At 40.4% G+C, this 24,636-nt stretch overlaps 1 protein-coding gene across 2 annotated transcripts in view; it reads left to right on the top strand.

Moving 5' to 3' along the window:
* The first annotated feature begins 6,904 nt into the window (after positions 1–6,904).
* The window catches only part of neto1l (neuropilin (NRP) and tolloid (TLL)-like 1, like), a 74,673-nt gene continuing 56,941 nt past the window's right edge, over positions 6,905–24,636 (top strand). For both annotated transcript variants that reach the window (XM_038727056.1, XM_038727047.1), the window contains exons 1-4: positions 6,905–7,568; positions 8,371–8,427; positions 8,536–8,670; positions 8,946–9,194. In XM_038727056.1, coding sequence (XP_038582984.1) covers positions 7,541–7,568; positions 8,371–8,427; positions 8,536–8,670; positions 8,946–9,194 — 469 coding nt within the window. In that variant the 5' untranslated portion in view covers positions 6,905–7,540. The remainder of the gene's footprint in view (positions 7,569–8,370; positions 8,428–8,535; positions 8,671–8,945; positions 9,195–24,636) is intronic.

Here is a 24,636-nt window from a genome sequence, read left to right as displayed (position 1 = left end):
ATTTTGTTGGAAAGCGAGTGGCGTCCCTGGTGGCTAATGAGCTACCACAGGATGTATGCAGCTGCAAGCTATCCATCCATCCATTATCTATACACGCTAATCTGTGCATGGTCACTGGTGACTGGAGCCATTCCTGGCTGATACTGGGCAAGAGGTGGGGTACACCCTGGACAGGCTGCCAGTCCATCACAAGGGAGAACCCATGCAGACAAGGGGAGAACATGCAAACTCCACATAAGAACATGCAAACTCCTCACAAAAAGGCCTGGGACAACCAAGGTTGAAACCCCGGACCTTCTTGCCGAAAGGCGACAGTGTTAACCACTGCACCACCAAGCCGCCCAACTGAAAGCTAATGTTAGTTTTTTCACTATATTATTCCTCTATAGAAAATTATAGTAGTAAGCTAACACGCTAGAAAATCAGTGGCAAACGGCAGTGTAGTCTGTAGTAGTTTTAAATTAGGCCATGTAGATCTATTACAAGTGAAGATTCAGCAACTGGACTCAGATATGTTCAGAATCAGATTTTGGTGAACTGCTTAGGTGAAATAAGTGAAAGTTTTCTTAGCCTACTTTGTACAACGGAACCTTTCTTGATATTGTCTCATTTGAACCATGGTTGATTGGATGCCATAAACTAGTGTTTCTCAACAGGGGCGGATATTAAATGTCTATGAACATGTCTTTCTTTTAAAAGCATTAATTTCTCTGAGGAACACATCATGAACGCCTTTCTATCACCGTGTATATCCATTCTATTCCGCTGTCGGACTTCCCCTGAAAGCAACTTAGCATCTAGCACCTGATGCAACAGCAACGAGCAGTGTTGGGCAAACTTCCAAAATGTAATACATTATAGATTACTAGTTACTGTCATTTGAGTAATTAGTTACGTTACAATATTACTATCTCTGAATTGTAATGCTTTACACTACTTTTGCGTTACTTGATTTAATAGCAGGATGAATCGTGTCCCCATTAAGAAAGACGCTGTGCGCATTTACGCATGAGGTACAGCAGCATAACTTCACTGATTAGTTGAATTTCAGACAGGATCGGTCAGGATGAACTGACAGCAGCCTCTCTGATCATGAAAGTAATTCGTTAGAGCACAAACACACGGGCTGGGGAGCTACCCTCTTGTTAAGAAGAGGATGGATTTGTTTTTCTGCTGCTGAAATGTTTCTCGGTGTTGGTGAATTGTTAAAAAAACACCACTTAATTTCGGGTTAAAACGCGTTGTAACGCGCGTTACTGAGATTTTAACAGGTCTAATCTTTTCGATTGATTTTTGAAGTAATGCGTTATATTACTGCATTACAGCAAAAAGCTCCCAACACTGCCAGCGAGTGCGTGAGATTAATGAAGTGGACCCACCTCACACTGTGAATCGCACTGAGGAAACGATAAGGTGACATGTAGAGTTGCAATTAAAAAAATGTAACGCTAAAAGCTGAAACCCTGACTTGCTCTGTTTGGGACTGTGAGTTGCACTTTATCCGAGCTGCTGAAGTTAACGTGTGGATTTGTGGTGAGACCTTTGACTGATCACAGTGTTGCTTTGGCTACCTGTCAACCGTTTACTGTTCAATCCCGCAGTTATCCCGTTTAAATACATGAAACACATGTTAAAACAAAGGAGCTAGCCTAATAAAGTCCAGGAGTTAATAATTGAATTAAAATGAATTAATTTATCATTGAGCTGAAAAGGTGCCACAATCACATTTAAAGAGGTTAATTCACCAACAGACACAAAAAGGAGGGAAGACTAAATCATGAGTGTTGACTCAGCAGGGATGATATTAAGTAGGCCTGAGTTGATCTACAGGAGAAACTGTAGAGCAAAAAAGAATACCTGAGAGCCTTACTGCTTTATATTTTAATATATGTTTATATTTTGAATGGTCACCTTCCACCTGAATTTTGTGTTTACCTTTACATAAATAAAAACATTTCCACCATAAATTGGTGCAGAAATTTTTTACCAGAATGCAGGAAATTAAGTCTTTAATGTTCAAAATCTTCTGGGGAAGGACCCCCAGACCCCCCCTTATTAAGTGCACCATCCAAGAAAACTGTCTCTGTGTTTACAAAAAGTTTCTAAGGAACATTCACTTATTAATTAAATACAATTACTATTGACATGGCTTTTTTGTTCCCTGGGAAAGTCATAAAATTGTTGTTTATAAACTTATGTGCATATTTCATGTTCATAATAATAATAATAATAATGATAATAATCAACAATATTCAGGGTAAAGAGCCTTTTTTGATGGGGTAAGGTAAGGTAAGGGCCCTGGATAATGGGTAGGGGGGCGCTGGCCCAAAAAAGGTTGAGTACCACTGCCATAAACAAACAGAATGCTGATTCTGGCTTCACTCTCTCAAAACTCAATCCCAAAAACCTCAGTTTTTTGTGGCGGTGTGACATCAACTCTCCCATTGGGGGTGTTATGGCCTACAGAGTATCACTCCACAGTGTCTATGGCACCTCCCCTACCAAGTGGTTAATGAGGTCAAATGACGAATTACACAGTCAGTTTAACCCAGGGGCTTGGGACTTCATACACAGAACAGATTGCCGAGAGTATGTTAGCCCAAATCCAGGTCACCTGTGAAGCAGCAAGTAACTGTTTCCTTTGTGCTTGATCAAATGGACAGGAGGGCATAGTTAAAGTCATGCAGACGAAATGTGGAGACAAAAGATCTGCTGAAAAGTGCTAAAAAAAAATACCCCTCTCATATAACTACGCTCAATACTATAACTAGAGCAGAAATCTGCAGACCAGGCGTAGAATTTCAGCAGACGTTTAGGTTCATAGCCAGTGCAGCTGCCCCTCTTGGGCTAAGATTAGTTGCTGGATGGATAAAGCCACAGTGATTGACAGATGAGTTGCAGCACTGAGGAGACATGAGAGAGATGAATATGGAGCAGTTCAAAGTGAAATTAGCATTGAGTACTTTCAATTCCTCAAAAAAAAAAAAATGCAACCACCAAACATTTGGATTTTACCTTGCAAAATATTATTTTTGGCTCATGAGACGTCATCAGCATTTGCAACACTGGGTGATTTATAGATCAGGTGTCCAGGGTTTTGTTCCGACTCTGCATTTATTTGTATTTGTAAAGCATTTTTGAAAAATAGTCTAAAAATGTCTGACAACCAGAAACTAAACAAAGTACATAGAGAATTCAGGATGTTCTGTTAGGCATCCATGCAGTATTAAGTCTTCTACTCACAGTTAGCTAACTTGCACATGTACACAGAATTGTGTGTTCTTGCACGTAAAACTTTTCAACTGAAGGTCATGTTGCCTCCATGTGTAAATGTGATAGTGTGCGCAGGTTGACAAAGCACATCCGATCTTCTGGATGTTCTAAAGCATATTTGGACTGTTTGAACACATAATGAAGTCTGAGTTTTGAAGAGTGACATAAAGAAACAAGTGCACTTAATTTTCACATTGTACAGTACTACTTCATACTCTCACATCAACATTTATCTCTAACCATTGCCACAGTTGTTCAAATGCATATTTATTGTGTCATAAATGTGTAATTTTGGACCATTTGTAATTATTTGAATATATGTGACTTTCATACGTCTACAATGTAGAGCTAAAACAATTAGTCGATTAACTGAATTGAATATATTCAGGTTTTTCACTGTTCATTGGAAAAACAAGCAATGATGACATTAATGACATTAACTTGGGCTTTGGGAAAATGTGATGGCCATTCTTCTCTATTTTCTGATTTTTTTTTACCAAAAAGAGAATAAGATTAATTGATAATGACAGCAGCCCTGGTACAATGCCATTATACCACATTGAGATTTGTCTTCTACATAGTAGTTGCACAACTGGCAAATACACTCTCTGAGAAGTTTTTTGTGTCAAATATAATTTCCTTTAACCACGTGTCTATCTGCATTTTCACACTTTGCCTCATTTCACATAATATGAGATGGTCTAGTACTTTTTATGGAGAGAGCGGGAGAGAGAGAGAGAGCAAGTACAGGCCTTAAAATGGCATGCTGTATTGCAAACTAACAGAGGCACCTCAACAAAAAGGAAGTCACAGGTAGTTTAAGGGCTATCATCTGATGGAATAATTTCCCCACAGGCTCCAGGTGCAAGACCAGGATAAAGGCAGTATATCACAAGAGACCCAGACAGCTAATGTAGCATAAAGAGCAGCTCAAAATTTGCCCATGGTAAGAGCGACCCTTTCTTGTAACTGGGTCTTGCCTAATGAACTACAAGGCGCCTTGAATGACAATAAATGGTGTTTTTTATTCCAACAAACTCCTCAATGCATCACTAATAAGGTTAATTTGAGTCCCATTTGGCAAGAGGCATTAGCCTAAGTGTTTATCCGCTTTAGCATTGTCCCCTGTCAGACGGACAAAAAAACAGTGCCGGCAGTGTCATTAGAATGACACTGAATAGAAGGTGAACGCCCAATTTACTCATCTGAGCCAAATTAAAAGGAAGCACTCACGAATTACTTGCTGTTTTGTGTATGCTACAGGATAGTAAATTTGTTGTGACTATTCTTTTGCATGTTTTAAGTGAAGCTTATGAGCCTTGATGGTTGGGAAAACAAGCCGGAGAAACTGTGGTAATTAAGTTGAAGCTGGACAATGAGCAGTCATGACGTTTAATTGAAGTTAAGCCGGCAAACAGAGCAGTGCATGCGTAACGTACTGATGTGTTTACCTGGCTGTATAGTTATGTGTGTGTGCTGGGTGTAAAATGTATGGTTCCGGGCCTGGTTGTCCCACTTTCCCCAAACTGATTACAATTACAAATTCAGGTTAGGCCGACACAGCACAACAGTTATCTCCGGCCAAATGATAGACTTCCTTAATTAAAAATGGCAGACTTTGAGACTGCTGTTGAATGAATTATTTCTCTGAGATGCTCACACTGCCTCACTGCCTTTCAGTCAAACAGACAGTTTAAACATGCCGGAGAGTTAAACTGGAGGCTGCTGTTAAATTCACCAGGGCTACTGTTGCATACAGTGGGCTAGATAAGCCTCATTTGAATAATTCCCATATAGCTCTGCTGCTTTATCTCAGAGTTTACCCATCAGAAACGTGTGGTGTTGTGCTTATAAAGTTGTCAGACACCACAGCACCACTGGTAATCAATAACGAGCTTTGGGCACTGCATTGTATTTTGGTGCAGATATTATTGACATCCCCTCAGACTGAAAGATCTATAATAGGCTTTGCTTTGCAGAGAAATTGACATTTTAATGTCTTTGTTGTGTTTGTAAATTTTTGGAGAGAGCAGAGCCACACTGTGGGCTTCAAGCTTCATGGGAGTTTATTTTGCAGTAGTAAGAAAGTGACTGGCTAAGCTCCAGTTATTGTGATGGGGGGTGTCTAAATCCCATGTCCATTAAATAGCTCTGTATAACAGATTAGCAGGAGCCTATTAGTTGAAAAGAGTTCTGAGATTTCCCACTCCCACACGTATTCTCGAAGACGGCGTACCACCTGCAAAGTCTGCATTACCCACTTTAAAACCAAAGACTTTTAAAACAAGACTGTCTCTGGGACAGGATGTAATTAAGAGGAGGGCGTTAGGGACAATAGTAAGTCTTTATCTTGGAAATCTCAAGAGGGTTTATGCACTGCAAGAAAAACACAGAGGGGAGGAGAGAGAAAAAAAGAGAGCAGGCAAAGTCATTGTATTGTCTGTCATTGGCATAACAGCACTTCAATGGAGTTTACACAAGCATCCACTACCAGGGTGGTTCATTAACAGTACATTTCAAGCTGATCCAAATTGTCCAGGAAATGCAAACCAGTAACATTAACACACAGGGACTGAGTCCAAGATCGTCTCTGCAGCAGGAGTATCTGAAGATGGATATTGTCTGCTGGGTGCCAAGATTATTTTGGGAGCCCAAGACCCTGAATCGTCCCCGGGCACCTTCTGATTAGCTTTGTCATCAGGTGTGAAAGAGTGCCTACACACTGCATACATCCTTGCACTCACTCCTCAGGAACGTAATAATACACTAAAAGTTGCAAGGTGGCTCCAAAATACAATACCATAAAATATAGGTGCAAAGATAAAGGGTCTAAGAAAGACAAGAAAAGAAAAGAAAACAATTGCAGCTTATCTGCAGACCTCAGGGTACCTCTCCCATTTCTCAATTGGAAACATGCAGAAGTTAGGAGAAGATCTTAAGATGTCACCCCTGTTAACCTTGAAGTGTGTTGCAGCCCTACACAGTGCGGTGTACAGCGTTTGCTGCATTTTAGGGTAGGCTACATTTCAAATACAACAAAGACGATTAATGAAGGTAAAAGGAACAGTTTTAGATGGTTTTAACCAACAACAGAGCTATGACTGTGGATGAGCAAAAGCATTATGGAAGACACAATGCTCCCAGTTGTTTATAGCAAACAATGCTGTATTTCTCCAGTCTATTTCACTCTGCAGGTTTTCCATGTTTGATCACGCTGATAGAACTCACTATTTGATAGCGACGGGTCCCTGCTTGTTTATTCAATTTCCTATCTCATTGCCTTTTTTCTGCTTACCTTTCTATTTCCGTTGCGCGGCAGATCCGCGAGCTGAAATGAATTCCGCGGCGCGTGCTTATTGTCCAAACACACATACACACTCGCGCGGACGCGCACTACCGCTTGCTTCTCTACTTTTTTCTGGTGCGTGTTTGTGTGTGCGTGCGTGCGTTGTGTGTGTTTGCGTGTGTGTAGATGAAGTCGTATCCTGGAGAAGTTTTTAATGCGTGCGTGAAAGTAGCCTACGTGAGGATTGTGGCGCATTGGACGGCTGTAGTGTTGAATGAACGGAAGCAGGAGGGAGATCATACATTAACTCCTGCTGGATGCGGGTGAGGGGGGGGGGGACACTTCCAGTTGATAGATGCCAAGACAGAGGGATGCGCTCAGAACAACACTGACAGCTTTTTGAAGAAGCACGGAAGCGACAAATGAAACCCAAACGAAAATCCACTTAATTTTCTGGCTATCCAGTGCCTTCCAGGGGATTTTACGCACCGCAAAAGAGTGAAGAAAACGCTGCAGATATGAGCGCTGCGTGGTTGTACATGCTCCTGAAGGATCCCCTCTCCTGATAAAGGGACCAAAGAGGACAAAACAAGGCTGCCCATGATATTTTCCAAAAGAAGATTGCAAAGGTGGAGCGATTAGAGAAGGGCTGATGACGGGACTATTAATCCCTTCAGTGCATCAAAAGCACCAACGGGTATTAGAAACGACTGGATGGAAATCGGGCGAGTGTTTGGAACTGTTTTTGGTTTTATATGAAACTGGTGATTAGTTGTTTTGACACGTCTTGCAAGGATTTTTTGTCACTTAAGATTATATTGAGGAGCAAATTTGCCTTTTTCCCCCTCCCACTGAAAGGTTGTATGATATGAGCGGTTTCCCGGTGTGAAAACTCTGATCTCAATCTTTTTTTCCTCTTAAAGTATTCCTAGATCTAAATGGAATTAGTTGAGTCTGAAGCCGTTTGTGAAAGGAACAGACATGGTACATGGACACAGCTTCCATCACGGTAAGATATCCTGTATATTCATTAGCTGGAGCCCACTTGCTCAAACCTCTTAAATTTCTTAAACCCCAAAGAAAAAGAAGTGTAGTAATCCTCTAATCAGTTTTAGGAGCTTGCAAAATATCTGAGCAACAGATAAAAACTACAAATAGAAACAGAATTGTGTTTTTCTCAGGATGAAACAAATACCATGAGGTACATACTGCATTTTACAACAGAAACTCACTGTTGAAGGTCACACTGTAAGTTGTAGGTGTTTTTCTTTTTGGTTTTTGAAATAATTGACTCTTTGGAATACACATCTTGTGACAACTTATGATAAAGATGTTTTGGTTGTTCATTTATATCATGTCTCATTTTATGGTCATTTTACAGTAACTCTTTTTTACAGAGTTTGGTTAGTGCATGGCTGACCAAGGCTGCAAATAAGAATCATTCATGTGTTTGCACAAAGTTACAGTACAGGCTTAGAGGCTATGTTTCTGAGCTACTTGGAGCCTATTAGAATTATAAAGGCTGTTTGTTTTTTACCTTTCTGATTAAATAAATCATTGTAATTGATGTTATAATGATTATTTTAGGTATTGTGTGCTGTTTGGGGAAGGTTGCAGTCAGCAAGGGCTTAGCATTAGCATAAAGCTGGTGTACAGTGCATGAAATCCAAAACCTAAGATGTGTTCCTTGCTGACTCAACCCTCCCTCAGCTGAAATCACGCTGCTAACAAAACTGAGAAAAAAAGAGAAAAACAATATGGGCATGCCACAGTCTACCATCAAAAATTTATTTGTCTTTCTGTTCTTACAGTTGTTGCAAGTCTTCTCCTACTTGGGTTGTCTGGGGCAACAAGGAAGGATACTGCAGGTAATCTCCATTGCCACAACCGCACGCCTTTTCTCCCTAAGCGTCCTATTTTCAAAGCCTTAATCTCTCACTTCCCTTCTTTCTTCTTTTTGCTTTGTATGTTTTTAGTGAAAAACAATTCTGGAGTGAAGCCTGCAGGTCAATGTGGAACGTGGGTGAAAGAATCAGAAGGAGGGCTGTTCACGTCTCCCAATTACCCAAACAAATACCCCCCAGACACAGAGTGTGTTTATATCCTTGAAGGTAAATCTTCTTTTTAAGCACAGCAGCAGTGAGAGAGCACCGTGTTTGGGCTATTCTCTAAAGCTAAAGCTGGGGTTATCCTGCGGGGGGTGTTCCTTTGGTGATTATAAAATCACCAAAGTGAATGTAGAAGCTAAAGCCCTAAAAGCCAGGAGTGGAGATGTGTGTGGGTGTGCTGATAATGAAACCAGTTGAATGTTCATCAATGAAAGCATGGCTAATATTTTACTCCCTGCTCTGTGCTCGGTGGTCATTATTTTTACTGTGTCTTCCAGCTCCCCCAAGGCAGTGTATTGATCTACACTTTGACGAGAATTATTCAATCGAGTCCTCTTGGGAATGTAAATTTGACAACATCGAGGTTCGGGATGGACCCTTTGGCTTCTCCCCAATTCTCGGACGGTACTGCGGTCAGCATAGCCCGTCTGATATCAGGAGTAGCGGCCGATATCTGTGGATAAAATTTGTTACAGATGGTGAACTGGAAGCGGTGGGATTTTCAGCAAGTTACAACTTCACTGCAGGTACATTTTTTTGTAGCTGTTTTGCTCTTGTCAATTCATTTCTTTCTTTGTAAGCATGTCCATGCTTTATCGTTCTAACATCAAGGCTCTAAATGAATAACAAATATCATCCAGGGAACTCGCCCTTGTGGGAGCCTCTTGCTGCTTTATTGATTGTCTGTCTGCACACACTCATTATTTCTATTGGCAATATTCTGTCATTGGCTGGGACACTCTTTTGACTGGCTAGGCAGTTATTTCTTTTCTCTCTATATCTGGAGTGATGCGGAGCAGTGTCAGATTCAAATCCAGTTCAGCAGCACCACTCCTTAGTTTACAAGCCTGGAAACTAAGGCATTATCAACTACTAACTATTCGGCATTGTCAAACACAATCGTGGCAATTATGTCTGTGTGTTAAACCTTGGCTTTCTTAATTTGCCTCATCTTTGGTTGAGATCCTATTACTGAAGCAGCTTGAGGATTGATGACAAGGAATCATATTACCATGATTTAATATTCCTTCCTTCACCTACACTTGACTAGGTTTAATAACACTGTCAACTTTTTTAGTGTGTTTGAGGCTTGAAAGGCACAGTGCCAGGAAACATGAACGGTATGCCAATTTGTCTCCACATCCATTGCACCTTCAGGGGCATTTTACCATCTGACATATGAGTGTGTCATTGTTCAAATGATGAACACTTATGCAGTACATCAACCTTTCATTCGAAAAACATGCTACTAGCTACAGGCTATTTAAAAGAAACCTATCGAGGTGAAGAGGGACTATACATTTATTTTTACATTTATTTTGTGGGTGAAATTATGTTGAAGAAGAGCAATGTATAACAAGGAAATCTACGGAAGAATAAAGTCAAGGGCTTCATACCATGGGTTGTTAAGCAGAAGTGCTGCTACTTTTGTGAGATTTGTCAGTAGCAGTTACATAACTAATTTAAAACTGCACTAAGGTAAAACTGCTGTAGCTCAATGTATTATGTGTAAAAGTGTTACGCTGTCAGATATGATGTTTTCCAAGCAATTCAGAAAGGAGTTGGAGAGAAAAAAAAACATGTAAGAGAAAGTAGAAAACATGAATCCACACAAATTTCAAGAGAGTGTCAGGCGGGGTCGGGGATATGCTGTCGGGGATATGCTTACAGAGACTGCTGTCTGCTGCAGCATGAGTCTCTTATCCCGCTGCTGTGTTATACACATCACTTGTTCTAGCAACTTTGATTTTTAAGTTTTATTATTTAGAAATGCACTTGTGATATTGCAAATGTGTTAACTTGGTTAGGGCTGAGGCTGTTCACCAACGTAGTCGACGTAATCGATTACGTAAATATGTCGACTCGCATTATGTGCGTCGAAGCGTTGCTGTCCCCGGTGTTAGCAGGGATTCCCTCGGACAAGCTCCAGTTTGGGAGTGTTTTAGACAGACACTCAACAACATGGTGCTCGCTCCGTGAGCATCACTGCAGCACAAATGCTGTCCAAGAATATGTGAAGCAGCATGAACACGTGAAGCGAAAGTATCCCGGAGCACTGACGGCAGCACCGCAAATCCTGTTTCCTGTCTCCACACAAGCATAGCACGTTATCAGCACGAAGACACATAGTCCGTTAAAATGTATTTTCTAAGTTTTTCTTCATTGCGTTCATGTTAAAAGTAATTTCTGCCCTGCTGCTGTCATGGTAACGTAACGTTACACCGTGTCATCTAACATTCGGCCATTTCATATTTTCTGTTTAACGGCCACGTATGAGCAAGAACTGCTGGAACAGCTGGATCTAACATTACAGACAATCTGTGACTGTCTGCACCGTCTGTGAATCGTTTCAGTTGTTTTCTTTGCCCCACACTGATGCAGAAATACATTTGAATATCATACTGCATATTACTCAATATTGAAATAAATCCATGTCAGAAACATTTGAAGTTTTAAGTAAAGTAGCCTAATTAATGTCTGTTATTGTTATTATCACAACACATCAGTAAAGTGGAAATTGGATTCATTTTAAGATTTGCTACTATTGTCATTATTTTAATATGCTTAATGAGGATGATTGAATAAAATATTGATTTATTGATCAGATATGTATTTGATATTTATTTTGGATAAATTGGTATGCTTATCGAGGAATAGGCAACTTTTTTCTTTAGAATACACAAAATGATTCGTTAGATTAATCGACTAATTGAAAAAATAATCGTTATATTAATCGATTTGAAAAATAATCGTTACATTTGGTGCTACTTGGTGCGCTGTAGCAGTAAGGCTAGTTGAGTAGCTAAACATTTGCCAGGCAATAATATCATTGGATGGATGGCATTCTAGCTCATTTTAAATAGATAGATAGATCTTTATTGTCATTGCTTGTATTTATACAGCAAAACTCTGTTGGAGCAATCCAATTTGCAGCATTAGAATAAGAAATAAAATATATGCACATAATAAGAAATAGGATAAACAAACTCACATCCACACACACAAACACACACACACACATATGGCCACAGAGGTCATTAGTGTGCAGAGTCTGACATATTGGGAAATACTGTTATTCACTATTTTGCCAAGAGTTATATGAGAAGATTGATAACACTCTAATGTCTGTACAGTAAAAATGAAGCTACAGACAGCAGCTGGTTAGCTTAGCATAGTACAAAGAGGAAACAGGAGTTGTTGTTTTTTCTTTTTTAATGAAACTTTGTATCAAACATACAAAAAAGCACATTACATTCATATTTAATCAATTATACAACATGAATTGAACATGGAGTAAAATATTGATAATTTACCAAGCAAAGAAATAAAAGGAATGGAAACAGATTATTCATTCCAAATTCAGTTCTTCTGTTCTGCATTTGAAGCCCAAATTTATGATATATGTTTTGTGTATTGTAAATGATCCAGTACTGGAAAGCATCCCAGAAGGTCTGGGTTACTCTACTAGAGAAGAATGGAAACAGGAGAAAACAGCTAGCCGGGCTTAACAAATGGTGACAAAATCTGCCTATCAGTACCTCTAAACTGATTTTTTGTCATTCGTTTGACCATTGGAACTTTTGACTGTTTTTGATTCCCCCCAAAGAGCCCATTTACCAACTGTATAGATAGTTAGCAAGAAAGCCAGTTACTTCTGTTTCCAGTTTATCTCCTTTGTCCTTTTCTCTCTGTTTGTTTATTTAGTACAGTCATAAAGCGCTCAAGCTGAAACATTTCCAACTAGTGTCTTTGTGTCAGTTTCCACCGCACAGGACTAATTGTGTCCATTACGTCAGTTCATCAACTTTGTATGCAAATGTGCCACCTCTAAAATTCGCCTCACGATATGTTTGAACACACCGTAAAGCACACTAATTAACATTACAGCATGTTTGGTCAGTACATAAACTGAACTTCAGTTTTCGTGCAGCTAACAGACTAAGCTAACCAGCTACAGGTGGTATAGCTTCATATTCACTGTACAAAGAGTGGTATTAATCTTTTCATCATGCTCTTGACAAGAAAGCAAATAAGCATATTTTCTAAAACTTCAAACATGCATGTCCAGGTATCCTGATGTAGTCTCAAAATGTGTCTCAAGATGTGAATAAAAATTAAAGTAACATCACTACTGAAACTTCCAAAAAGTGCTTTTAAAAATAAAGCTACACAGAAAGGATAATTTGTCATTTCCCGCCCTGATAGTCAGAGATATAGAAGCCGGACCACATTTTCTGTAATGCGCAATTGGAGTATTGTTTCCTCTGCCTTCTTCTCTTGGGAGTCTCATTGACAATTTGCTGGGAGGAAAGAAAAAAAGCTCTGCCTCTCGACTTGATAGGAAATATCTGTGGCATATGATTTACATAATTAAAGAAGATAAAAGTACTGAATTCACTCGACTTGATACTCAATCTGGCATTGTGAATAGTGTCTCACATCTGCAGCTGCTCTGCTAACCATGCTAATTCACACAGCCCTCCTCTGATGAATATGAGAGAAAAAAAGAGGCAACAAAGGTGACATGAATCACCACCTCTTACTCTCTTTCCTCAGTCTTTTTAGGAGTGGAGAGATAAAAACTCTTATGTCTCTTCATCTTCTTCACGTTCTTCCAGTATCTTTTCAGAGCCTCGTGCTCTCGATGACTAATGCAGTTAGTACAGCAGCCAGTGAATGAAGGAGCAGTGACTGGAATCTCACAATATCCGGTGTCATTTTATGTGTTGAGGTACTTCAGTGAAGCACTTCACAGTCTGCAGATGCTATGTATTCAATTTATATGTGGCATCAGTGGAAGAGATGTTGGTGTAACAGACACTAGAGACTGACTCAGACCAGTGACTAAATGAACTTGGCTGCCCATGTGATGTGATGCACAATTTATTTGTCAAACTAATTACACCCAGATGCCTCATTCATGGTCTTGTTTTGCATCACAGAACTTTTGCAGCTGTCTTTTTTACCTCTGCAAAATACAATGTACTGCAGCTTTCCCCACAGCTGTAAAAGGCTTTGAAAGCTGTGGGGGGACTAAATATATCGATAAGATCATGCAACTATTTCCTACTAAAGTCATCCAGCTACAAAGACAGACTTTCATTGACTTTCTGGCACCTGTGGAGGGACTTCAGGCTGTGGAGTCTATCTGGCGGGCTACATATGTGACTCACTTGAGTTACCTGACTGAATGAATGTACATTGTAGGCTAGTCAGGAAATATCTCTTTATCACCCAGATGAATCATAGTCATAAGCGGCCCATTAAATATATGGAATCTCACAATATCTGTCCTAATTCTCGCACTAGTGTACACTCTGGTATACTTAAAACAACAGTACGACATTTTGGGAAATACCACTTCATGTCTGTACAGTATATATAAAGCTAACTCCAGCAGCTAATTAGCTTAGCTTAGCAGAAAGAGTGGAGGCAGCAAACCTGGCAGGTCAAATGGTAACAAAATCCTACTAGCACCTCGAAAACTCACTAATTAACACGTTTTATCTCCTTTCTTTATTTGTTCAAAACGTAAAAATGTTTAAACTTCTGTTTTTGTACAGATCAAACAAACAAAACACAAGCTTTGGATGCCATTTATGCTTTGTGTTGGCATGCAGTTTGTATCTAGAAAAGGAAAAACGCATGTTAATGCACGGTGTAAGTGCACGCTTTGGGATCGGAACACGATTGAATCAGACAGAAGACACCTTGACATTGTGATCAGCTCTCAGCCAGGTATCAGTTCAGTCCATACAGTGTGGCCACATTCTTGAGCAATACATCCGCCAAGTTGAAAGGTCACCTAAGTCCACTTTTTCGTGCTGGCTTGAGCAAACCTGGTAAAAAAGCTACAAGCAGTACTGATAGCTAGCAAGTCCACAAGCCCCGCCTGACGCTTGATGTAAATGCAAAGGCCTGTGGATTGGATGTCAATATCCAGATAATGTATCCAGTTACAGATCACATGTTAATACAAGGTGTGACCTGGCCCTTGGACAGAGCCAGACGTCTAAGCTAAGCTAACTGGCTGTTGACGGTAACTTAATTTTTACCGTAGACTACAGACATGGGAGTGATATCAGTCTCCTCATCTAGCTCTTGGCAAAAAGATGAATAAGCATATTTCAAAGATGTCAAACTATTCCTGTAGGGGCATATTGATACACCATTAGTGAGACCTTCAAAAATACCAAGATGCAGTAGTGAAGTGTAGAGGAACCATTGTGTGTATATTTCTGTGTGTATGTTTGTGTGCAAGGCTGTTGGGGGATTTGGGCAGCATTTTGCTTTTCAAGTCTTTCTAGGGCGCCATGACCTTAGAAACCTCTGGACTGGCAGATTAAGTGGTGTTTCAGCACCTTAAGCCAAAGCCAGAGCAAATAAAAGCTGCAAGTTCTCCCCCTCTTGGTCCCTGTGCTCCGATCATTGGCTGTTTGCAGAGCCAAGACTTGGTGGTGAGGCAGATGCTTCTATATGGAGACTCAGGCAGTATTTGTGCATTTCCTTGATCCAAGCACTAGTGATAAACTGTTCCTTTATTGAACATATTGTGTGGACTGTACAGTATACCCATGTGGCCCATTAGGTTTTTAAGCTGCTTCTTAGATGTGAGGTGGGTCTGTGAATAAATTTTCAGATGGAATAGCGTATGAAGACTTTTCTGTTTTGCTTCAAGAAAATGTACATCCTGAATTGGATATGTATTGTTTATTTAATTTTATGAACTGTAGAAAATGCTTGATAAAATTCCTTTGGTCTTTACTCTAACTTGTAATTTAAATGCAAAACTTATGCAAACTCAAACTAGTATTCACCATAGTGAAAAGAAAACAGATCCCTCTTTTTCTCTTGTGAAATGGAAACTGGTCAGCATGCCATTCAGCCTCATGTGGCACCATCAGCAGCACTGCTACTGGCTGTTTTCCACTAATGAATCTAGATGACACTGATTGATCTAGGTGCCTTATAGCCTGACCAAGCTCTAACAGGGCTGAGTATCTTTCTGGAATTAAATGAGTCAAATGGCATTTAAGATTATAGCTGGAATAGGATATATGGGCTTATCATAAAGGAGGCAGGGCCATGAGATTAAACCTAGATGGGCTCAAACTGGAAAATTGAAAATTGAACCATGGAGATCGACTCTTCGCTCTTGGAAGGAACTGACTTCGGAAGCACCATTGCTGGGGTTGGACAGAAAGTTCAGCGAATTTTCAGTTTCACATCTGTCTCCAAAGTCATTTGCCAGTGGCAACACCCGGCATTTAACTGTGTGAGTCGCTTTTTGTTCAGTTACATCCACTGAGCTCTCAGTGAAGTTTCCAAAGACACTGACATTCACCAGGTTGGCGATGCATGTTAATTCACGATGGTCATCGTATATTGTATTTTAGGACGGAACTGAACTCCAGCCTAAGTAGATATGAGGTGTCAGAGGTAGTAGTAGTAGTAGTTTAGGTAATTTGACCAGAGCAAAGACAGTGCAGTGTGTAAATAGCCATGGAGATGTTGAGTGTGAGATCTGGGGCTCTTATTCTGAAGACACGGATGTTTTATTAGCAGTTGAATAAATAAACACTAATATTTGCTAGCAATGTTTGACATTTTGACTTTTTAAGTATTTGGGAAATTCTTTGTATTTCACTTTATTACATTGCATTTACAGTGGTACATACAGATGGTAAAGAATGGTCACTGTAGCTTTGAATATACGGTCACAATTGGGCTTTGGAAGCTTTTCACAGGTATTTGCTTCAGACAGACATCAATCAGGATGTACAACTGACGGGTGACTGACAGTTCTGTCCTGGTAACCTAAAAAGGAAAAATATGGAAATGTCAAATTTCTCCTAAATCTCTTACCAAAATTTTATTTGTTTAGGTGAGACACAGACCATGTAGTTGCAGAAGCATACCTGTAATGTCTCATAGTGGAAAACAAGCTTGTGAGATGTGGTCTGGCTTTTCTACTGTGGTACCTCTCAACCTAAATCTATTAAAAACATTGTGAAAACTCTGTCCCACACTGGTACAGCACCTAGGGCACTGGGAGTAAATTTTCATTTTCCATGGCTCAAAACTTGTAGGGGTTCAGATTCACAAAGGGGAACAGAGGAAAAGTAGATGAAATTCATGAGTAGAAATGGAGAGAGAAGTCTCCTGTGGTGCATTTTCTGGTGTTCTCCCAAGATTTCTGTAAAGAGTGTGTTTGCCTGAATGAGCTGCTTGCATGTAGTCACTCCTCATAAATCACCACAAAAAAGATCATCCTCCCAATGTTTTGCTCTAATGCTTGTTGTCATTAGTGCTCCCTCCAGTGCAAGTCACATTCTCTTTTCCTGATTCTTCAGCGCTGCCTACTGTTTCTCTGATTGTTATGGGCCTGTTGTCTGTTTCTCTACTGGGAAAATGTGTATGTGTACATTATTCCCTGCAGAGGTATGCTCGTCATGTGTAATGTAATTTTGCTTTGGAAAGGAGAAAATAACTGTTGTCCTTTCAGATGACTCATTTTAATGTGAAAAGGCTGATAGTGGTCTAGAAAGAAACAGACCTGTGTTTGGAGAACAGGCTTGGAGTTGCTCACATAGCTTCGTGTTTTAGAGTTCTGGCTGCACACATCAATCTCATTTCAAAAGAGAATCTCTTGTGCTCATATGCGGTGAGCTGAAGACAGCCTTCCCTCCGCACTGCCTCTGTTTTAGCAAAGCGAGGTGGATGGAGTGAGTTAGCATTGCAGGCACACCTCTTGCAGCTGTGCAAGAGGTCGGTCGCACCCTCGCTCTCCTCACTCATCTCTTTGTCTCTCTTTAGTTCAGCTAACACTACCTCTTTTCTTCTGTCCTTGTCTCACTCCCAACATTACTGGCTATATGTTATGCACCAGAGCCACGTAAAGGGAGATGTCCCACTCACATGATTTTAATGCTTTCTGTGGTGCTCCAGGAAATTAATCTATGTAACTCCCACTGTCCACCTTAAAGGATGATTCCAGTGTATCGCAATCAGGTTCTTATTTTTCATGGTTTTGGCTAGTGGTCGACTGATATGGGTTTCTCAGTGGCCGATGCCGATATTTAGAGAGAATATATACTGCCAATATCAAAACAAAGAAAAGTCATGTATAATTCCATTATTCCATGCAGAGTACAATCTAGTATACATGGTTATTTTAGCCAGTAATGTGTTGTTTTAGATGGAATTTTTATTAATGAATGAAATAGAAAAATACATTAGGTTATAATCAGAGGTGTAAAGTAACGATAGAGATCAAGTAACTCTTGCGCCGTGAGTCGCAGTGACTTTGTGAGAGAGCGTTAATGTAGCTGGTAGAGTTTTGCAATAGAAGCATCTAAAAACTGAGGCACAACCTTTCTCTGTTTGACCATGGGCTGCATCAGAGGTGCTGAAGTTAACGTGGGTGTGGATTTGTGGTGATCAATAGATGTTAATGTGTACTACTTTTTTACTTTTGATATTTAAGTACTTTTAAAACCAGGTACTTTTTCACTTTTACTTGAGTAGTATTTTACTGGACGACTTTTACTTTTACTTGAATGGTATCTGTACTTTTACTTGAGTAGGAAAATTTTGTACTTTTTCCACCACTGGTTCTGCTGTAGATTTCAGAACGTGACTGGTGTTTGAGGAAGAGTGGGGAGCAGTTTGTCAGAAGTGATGTCATTCAACTGCATCATTCTCCACAGTATAACAATATAAATATAACACTAGCCAGTAAAGGTGTTCGATTACAAGCTTCCATCACAGGTCCATCACCAAGTTTAAAGACCGACTTCCTGCTTTATTTTTTGCAAACCGTAACTGCAGTTGTAGGTGCAGACACTATTCCTGTGCAGTGATTACTCACATTCCAGGCATGCTCACTTCCAGTTTTTCCCTTAAATAAAGTGGTTTAGATACAGTAATGTGGTGAAAATGTTGTCTTCCACCTGTCAAATCATCTGAACACTCATGTTTCGTTTCATTGTCTGACTTTGTTCTAGTGACAGCCACCATGTCCCCAAATCTCAGCAATAACTGGGTTAATTATGGTACCCATAACCAACATAAATATTAAATAATAAAGTTATAAGAAACTGGAATTATCCTTTAAGCACGAACCAGCTGTTATGGCAGCATTTAAAGCAGGAAAATGTCAACACAAAATCAATTAATTTCAATGGATCTGCTTTGATCAAATCTGACACACAAAGTGGCTTTGTTGACCAACAGCAAACCATCATCATAATTATGACATTTGAGCGGCCGAAGAGTCTGTGTGTCCAAAGCAGAGGAAGCTGCCGTAGCTTATGTGCTGGTTTGTAAACAGACAGTCAGTAGTACAAAGAAGCGAAATCTCTTGAAACTGTCAATGTATTTAGCTACCGAGCTAACTGCTTGCTCATTGACAGCATAACTTAAAAAGCTAGCTAGCTTTTTTGATTGACTAGCACTAGCATGTTCCCACTTGTTAGCAATTAGCTAGGCAGCTGCAGTGGTTCACCAGGTAGACCTGCGAGCTGTCAGTATATTGCCAAGTTTCTAAAAACACACTTCCCGAAGATGAAGATGAAGATGAATTTTGCTGTGACATTTTGGTGTGTCTGCACCTTTATTCTCTTCCTCTTCCTGCTCCACTTCTACTCCACTTCACTTCCCTCCTATCTCCACTCAGACGCCGTGCTCCTTCCTGCACAGCAGAGAAGTCCAGGCACAAAATGTTCACCAGCTTATCAGACAAGAAGCCTTCACTCAGGGGACAACCAGTCAGAGTTTATCGCCCCGTGAAACTTAACTCACTATCCAACAGGATGGCTGATATTTATGTCCTTTGGCTGTTTCAGCCGCTCCCAGCCAATTACCCTGCAGATCAATCAGTGGCTCAGCCTGCCTCCTTCTTCCATCCTCTGTGGCAGTTTGTTATCCAGGCCTGCTGTTCAGCTACAGATGCTGTGGGGGTCAGGGCACCGCTCTGTTGTAGCTGGAAGTCTGCAGTAATGTAAACCAGGCTGGGTGTGGGGGTTTTATTTGTGGGGATTGGAATGAAGGGGTTTTGTGTATCTGCTACTGTACATACACATACACACACACCATATGTATCAATACCCATGTGTACATACAGTATGTTAGAACATGTGCATTTGTGTGTGTGTGTATGTGTTTGTCTACACCATGCATCTTTCCAATCTGTAACAGAATCTGGGCTGCTTTCCTATTCAAACCCCCATGTCCTTCCTTTGCTACTTCCACAATAGTGACCTATTGTGTATTCACGCAGTGTTAGCTACATTGTACACATAATGCATATGGTCTTGGCTCCCAGAACTGCATTGGAAATTAGCTGGGTTATTGAAAGTGTGTGTTTTTTCTCCCTACTCCCTTCCTCTGTAGGTATAACAGCTCGCCTAGGGCTATTTGTTTCATTAGCCTATCACTGTGGTGGATCCTTGGCTGTCATGCTGAGAGCCTGACTCTCTTCATTATGCTGTATTAGGCAGCAATGAGATTGAGCTGTGTGTTTTATCTCTGCACACATTAATGCTTCAAGCCATTGAAAATGTCTTGGAGAATTATTCCCTTAAGAGTTGATTGAAAAGGTCTTTTCATATTTGGAAGGTGAGTGAGTGTTTGTGCATCCCCCCTGATTTGTACCTCTGATTTTCGAAGGACATCACAGAGCAGATTGCTCTCCATGCTTGATGGGTTTTGCTTTTGTTTTCATCATCCCATCAGTGGGATACTTCCTTAGGGAGTTCCTGTATTGACACACAGGGATGAAAAGCCTAGTAACTGCCTCAAATGCCGTATGAATGATAAATGTTCTGTTTTCTACACATAGCATCCCCCATTTTCTTGCATCCTTTTTTGGCAGTGTATTGGACTCATTCCCAGCTTATCATCTAAGAGCAATGTCTGATTCCAAAGGGACCTAAATCACATTTGGCATCTGGGTAATCTAATAGGTAATGGCAAGCTTTTGTTTTGCCACAAGGAGAATGATGTCAACAATGAAAGAGGGCAAGACCATGATGGGATTACGAAATGTGGAGTTTGAGTAATCCTCACAACATTTCAGAATGATAACAGTTGTGTATTCAAGCGGACTGCCACAACAATATGAAATTACAATAAAATGAGTTGATGCTACATTTCATGAAATTAAAGTGCAGCTTGGGTCATATTGGCTGTCCCGCTCTTTATACTGCTGGGACTGCGTTGAAGGGTTAAATAATATCATTACCAATTTATGGGCTTATAGAAAAGTCATGACAAGTGGTTTATGGTTTACAACTGACTATAATTCTCTAGTTCCTCTAACTCTATCATATTTTATTATTCTATATTCTCTCTATATATTCTAGGGTTCCCTGGGTTCAACCAAGGAAGAAATGTCCAATGTAATAATGGAACAAAATTTGTATACAAAGCAGAAAAGAATAGCCTATAATGCTCTGTATCTGATCTGGGTTTGGACAGGTGGTTGAAGAGATGTTTTTGTAGCTCATTCATAACCATAATGGCAGAATTTCCAGGCAGGTCAAGGCAAGATTTTCCACAGAAAGACCTGCTTGGTTCTCCTGCCTCCCCCCCTGTTTCCCCTTGTCTGTGTGAAGGATTGCTATTGCACCCAGAGGATCCATTATGTGAGCTTGCAGGCTGCTAAACAGTTCCTATAGGAAAGACCAGGTTCAATTTGAATGTTTACTGTTTGATGTCCTAAAGGTGCATGTGGCATTTGGTTTTCCGTAGGTGTGTAACAGATTGCTTGATGTTCTATGCGGCGGTTTTACTTCACTTTCAGCCATTTTGCTGAAGGTGTCAAGCATTTGTTTGGCTCTGAAACCTTGAGTCCTGAAAGCTGAAAGATCTGTCAGACATTTTGTCCTCTTTCATTCTCGTCACCGCTCAAATTGCTCATTCGTCTGTGGTTATTAAGGTGCAGGGGGTTGCTAGAGAACATTTTTATTTCTTCCCTAAATCACTGACTGTACATCAATGCCAATGGAGTCCAGCAAGTCAATTAAGACCATCTTCTTCCATTGGACGACTGCAGTCTTTCGGCAGATTGCCACAAGCAAGGACCTGGAAAAGTCATGGAGTCGATCGTGTGTTCATCTCTGTTTCATCCCAAACAAACACTAACAGCCTGCTGAACAGCGTGGCCTTGCTGGCATTTCATTTTCTATTTGGCAAGCTCGATTAATCACAGCACTCCTATACAATGCGACACACGTGGCCACCCACCGCTGCGGGCTCTCATTGTTCCCCTATGCAAGAAAGTGTACAGCTAGGGGGGAACTGAGGCAGAGAAGAAGAAAGCCATAGCTATACTAATGCTTACACTGTGTATATGAGTGATACAAAGAGACAAAGAAAGAAGAAAGGAAAGAAGAATGTGGTGATACAGAGAAAGATTTGGATTACTGTGAATAGGTTATGGCCACGCCGTGAGGAAGAGAGATAAAAGATTGGGGCTGCTCCATGTCCCCTCAAGGCTCTGCTTCCATCTGAATATTCATTGAGCTGACACCAGCTTTTCTCGCCACCATCTAGAAAAGGATGCCAATTGGCTTTTACCTTGTGGCCTCTAATAAGCCTGTGTGCCTAACATGCATATAAACAACTCTGCATGACACACAGACACACAGAGTGATTTCTGCACTTTCTTATAAACAGCCTTGAAACAGCTTAAACAGTTTGCTCCCCTGTATGTTTAAATTGCTGTGCATGAAAAACATTACTAGATAACATTTTTTTCTGTGCCAGCTGTTTGGCTTCATATCTCCAGGACTGAAATTGAGACTTGCTGACTTTATCTTCTGTCATGCATGCACTACGACTGTTTATTCATTCTGAATAATGGAATATCTGATCTGCTGCAGGGGAATACAATTGTTTTGGGAAGTCCTTCAGTTTGTACAAAAAGTAGATTATTCTATAGTGAGCTTTACAGTAAAGGAACCTTTGGGGTGGTGATGGAACAGTGGATAAGACACATGCCTTTGGTGTGAGAAACCAGGGATAGAATCCACTGTGAGACACTAATGTGTCCCTGAGCAAGACATTTTACCCCTAGTTGCTCCAGAGGCATGCGACCTCTGACATATATAGCAATTGTAAGTGGCTTTGGATAAAAGTGTCAGCTAAATTAATAAATGTAAACTTTTATATATTGTAATATCGCACAGGACAGAAGCATTCTTTGCTGACAATATTGAGCCTGCACACTGCAGATACTACATCCTGCAATGATCACTGCCTGCTGAGTCTGTGTGAACAAGACAACTACACAGTTGAGCTAATTGGTGGGAAAATGTGTTTTTTGATTCATGCTCACTGTGCACATGCACAGTGTCACGCACATGCAAAAAATACGAGGTTGCTCTGATTTTTGTGTCCTTATATACAGAGAGGACATTTCTCATCCAAGGCTTGAGCCAAGCTGGATGAAACTACTCAAATCTGTATGCTTCTCCTAATCCCTGTGCCCCAAACACAGACACACACACACTGGACCTCTACTGAGCAGCTACATCTGAACCATCAGATCAAAAAATCCTTTTCATTTTGTAGAGGTGATGTTGGTTCTTGGTTTATATGCTGGCTGTAAAAATGGGCAAGTTTGTAAGGAAGAGAGAATAGTGAAGAGTAGAACAGTGTGAGATTTATCTTCATGTGGAATATATATACAGTACAGCATTGCAGAGATTTTGCCCATTTCCCTCAAAACACTTATTCTAACCACCCTCGCCATGTACAGCAATCTTAAATATTCAGGCATAATCCTTTTGGGGCTCTTCTGGTAAGATGTAGAATTCAAGTGAGATTGAAATCACCATCCCTTCCCTTGATAGCAGTGTGCCACAAGGACATAATTTTCTTTTTCTTAAATTAGAAAAGATTAGGTTGAATATGTGGGGCTCGGCTGAGAATTTTGTCGCCCTCTGGGCAACACTTTATTTCCCACTATTTCAAAAGTCTTCCAACTTTACCTCCTGATTTAGTTGATATTTCACAGTCTCTCTCTAAAGCTCTGTCTCTTTGTTATAGGAAGGGGAAATGCGTGTGTGGGTGCTGGCTGGACTGGTGATTCATAACCGAGGAAAATTATTTGTCTTTGAACTTTGAACTTCACTTATCATGCAAAAGTGCTTTGACTTGCTCTCTTAGACATAGACCAAAATACTGTGCTATTAATCCCATCAAAAAACACATGCAAAAGGCAATTTCCACCACATACGCAGACCATAATCTACTGTGTTAATCACACATCCGCAAACCAATCTCCACTGCCACCACAGCACAAAGCAAGCTGAGAGGGCCTGAAACAGAATCGCAGGGTCATACGTCAGACAGAGAAATAAAGAAAAGCAGGAGATAGTGGTGGAATTAGGTTTAAACCCCCCTCAATTTGTGTTTGTAGCTTATAGGAGAGATTGACTGTGATCAGGAAGGAAGTCTGAATCAGTGAAGAGGCGAGGCTTTGTGGAAACTCAGTGAAAATGCTCAAATTGAGTGTGTGGAGAGGAGGGCTTTGGTGTGGCTTAAATATTCATTGGCTGGTGGCACTATGTTGGAGTGAGGTTTTAGCTCCTAGCTGTGGATCGCTTGACACACTACTTGTCACACATCTCTGGGACAGCCCTTCTGGCTGAAACAAAGGTTATTTTTTTACAAACTGGCATTTAAGTGTTGAGTCGCAAAGCATTTGTTGTTTTCCTGTTAAGAATGTGGAAGGCCTTTTTGACTAAAACCTTGGATTTGTAATAAAAATGCTTGCATCATCTTTATTAGTTGTTGTTTTATTTCTAAATGTGTCAACATTTCAAGCATTTCAGCACTTTCCTGTGCTTTTTAGGATTTTTCTTCTTTACTTCTTGTATTATTTTGATTTTGTTTCTTGCCTGTTCGTGTTTGGATTTGATTTTCTCTGGTTTGGACCTTTGCCTGCCTCACCTTTCCATA

This window comes from Micropterus salmoides, unplaced genomic scaffold (assembly GCF_014851395.1).
Source record: "Micropterus salmoides isolate LMB-PRFRI ecotype aquatic unplaced genomic scaffold, ASM1485139v1 Ms_hic_scaffold_1, whole genome shotgun sequence".
Classification (NCBI taxonomy): domain Eukaryota; kingdom Metazoa; phylum Chordata; class Actinopteri; order Centrarchiformes; family Centrarchidae; genus Micropterus; species Micropterus salmoides.
Note: the sequence above shows the minus strand (reverse complement) of the source record. Positions and strands in the feature narration are given on the sequence as shown.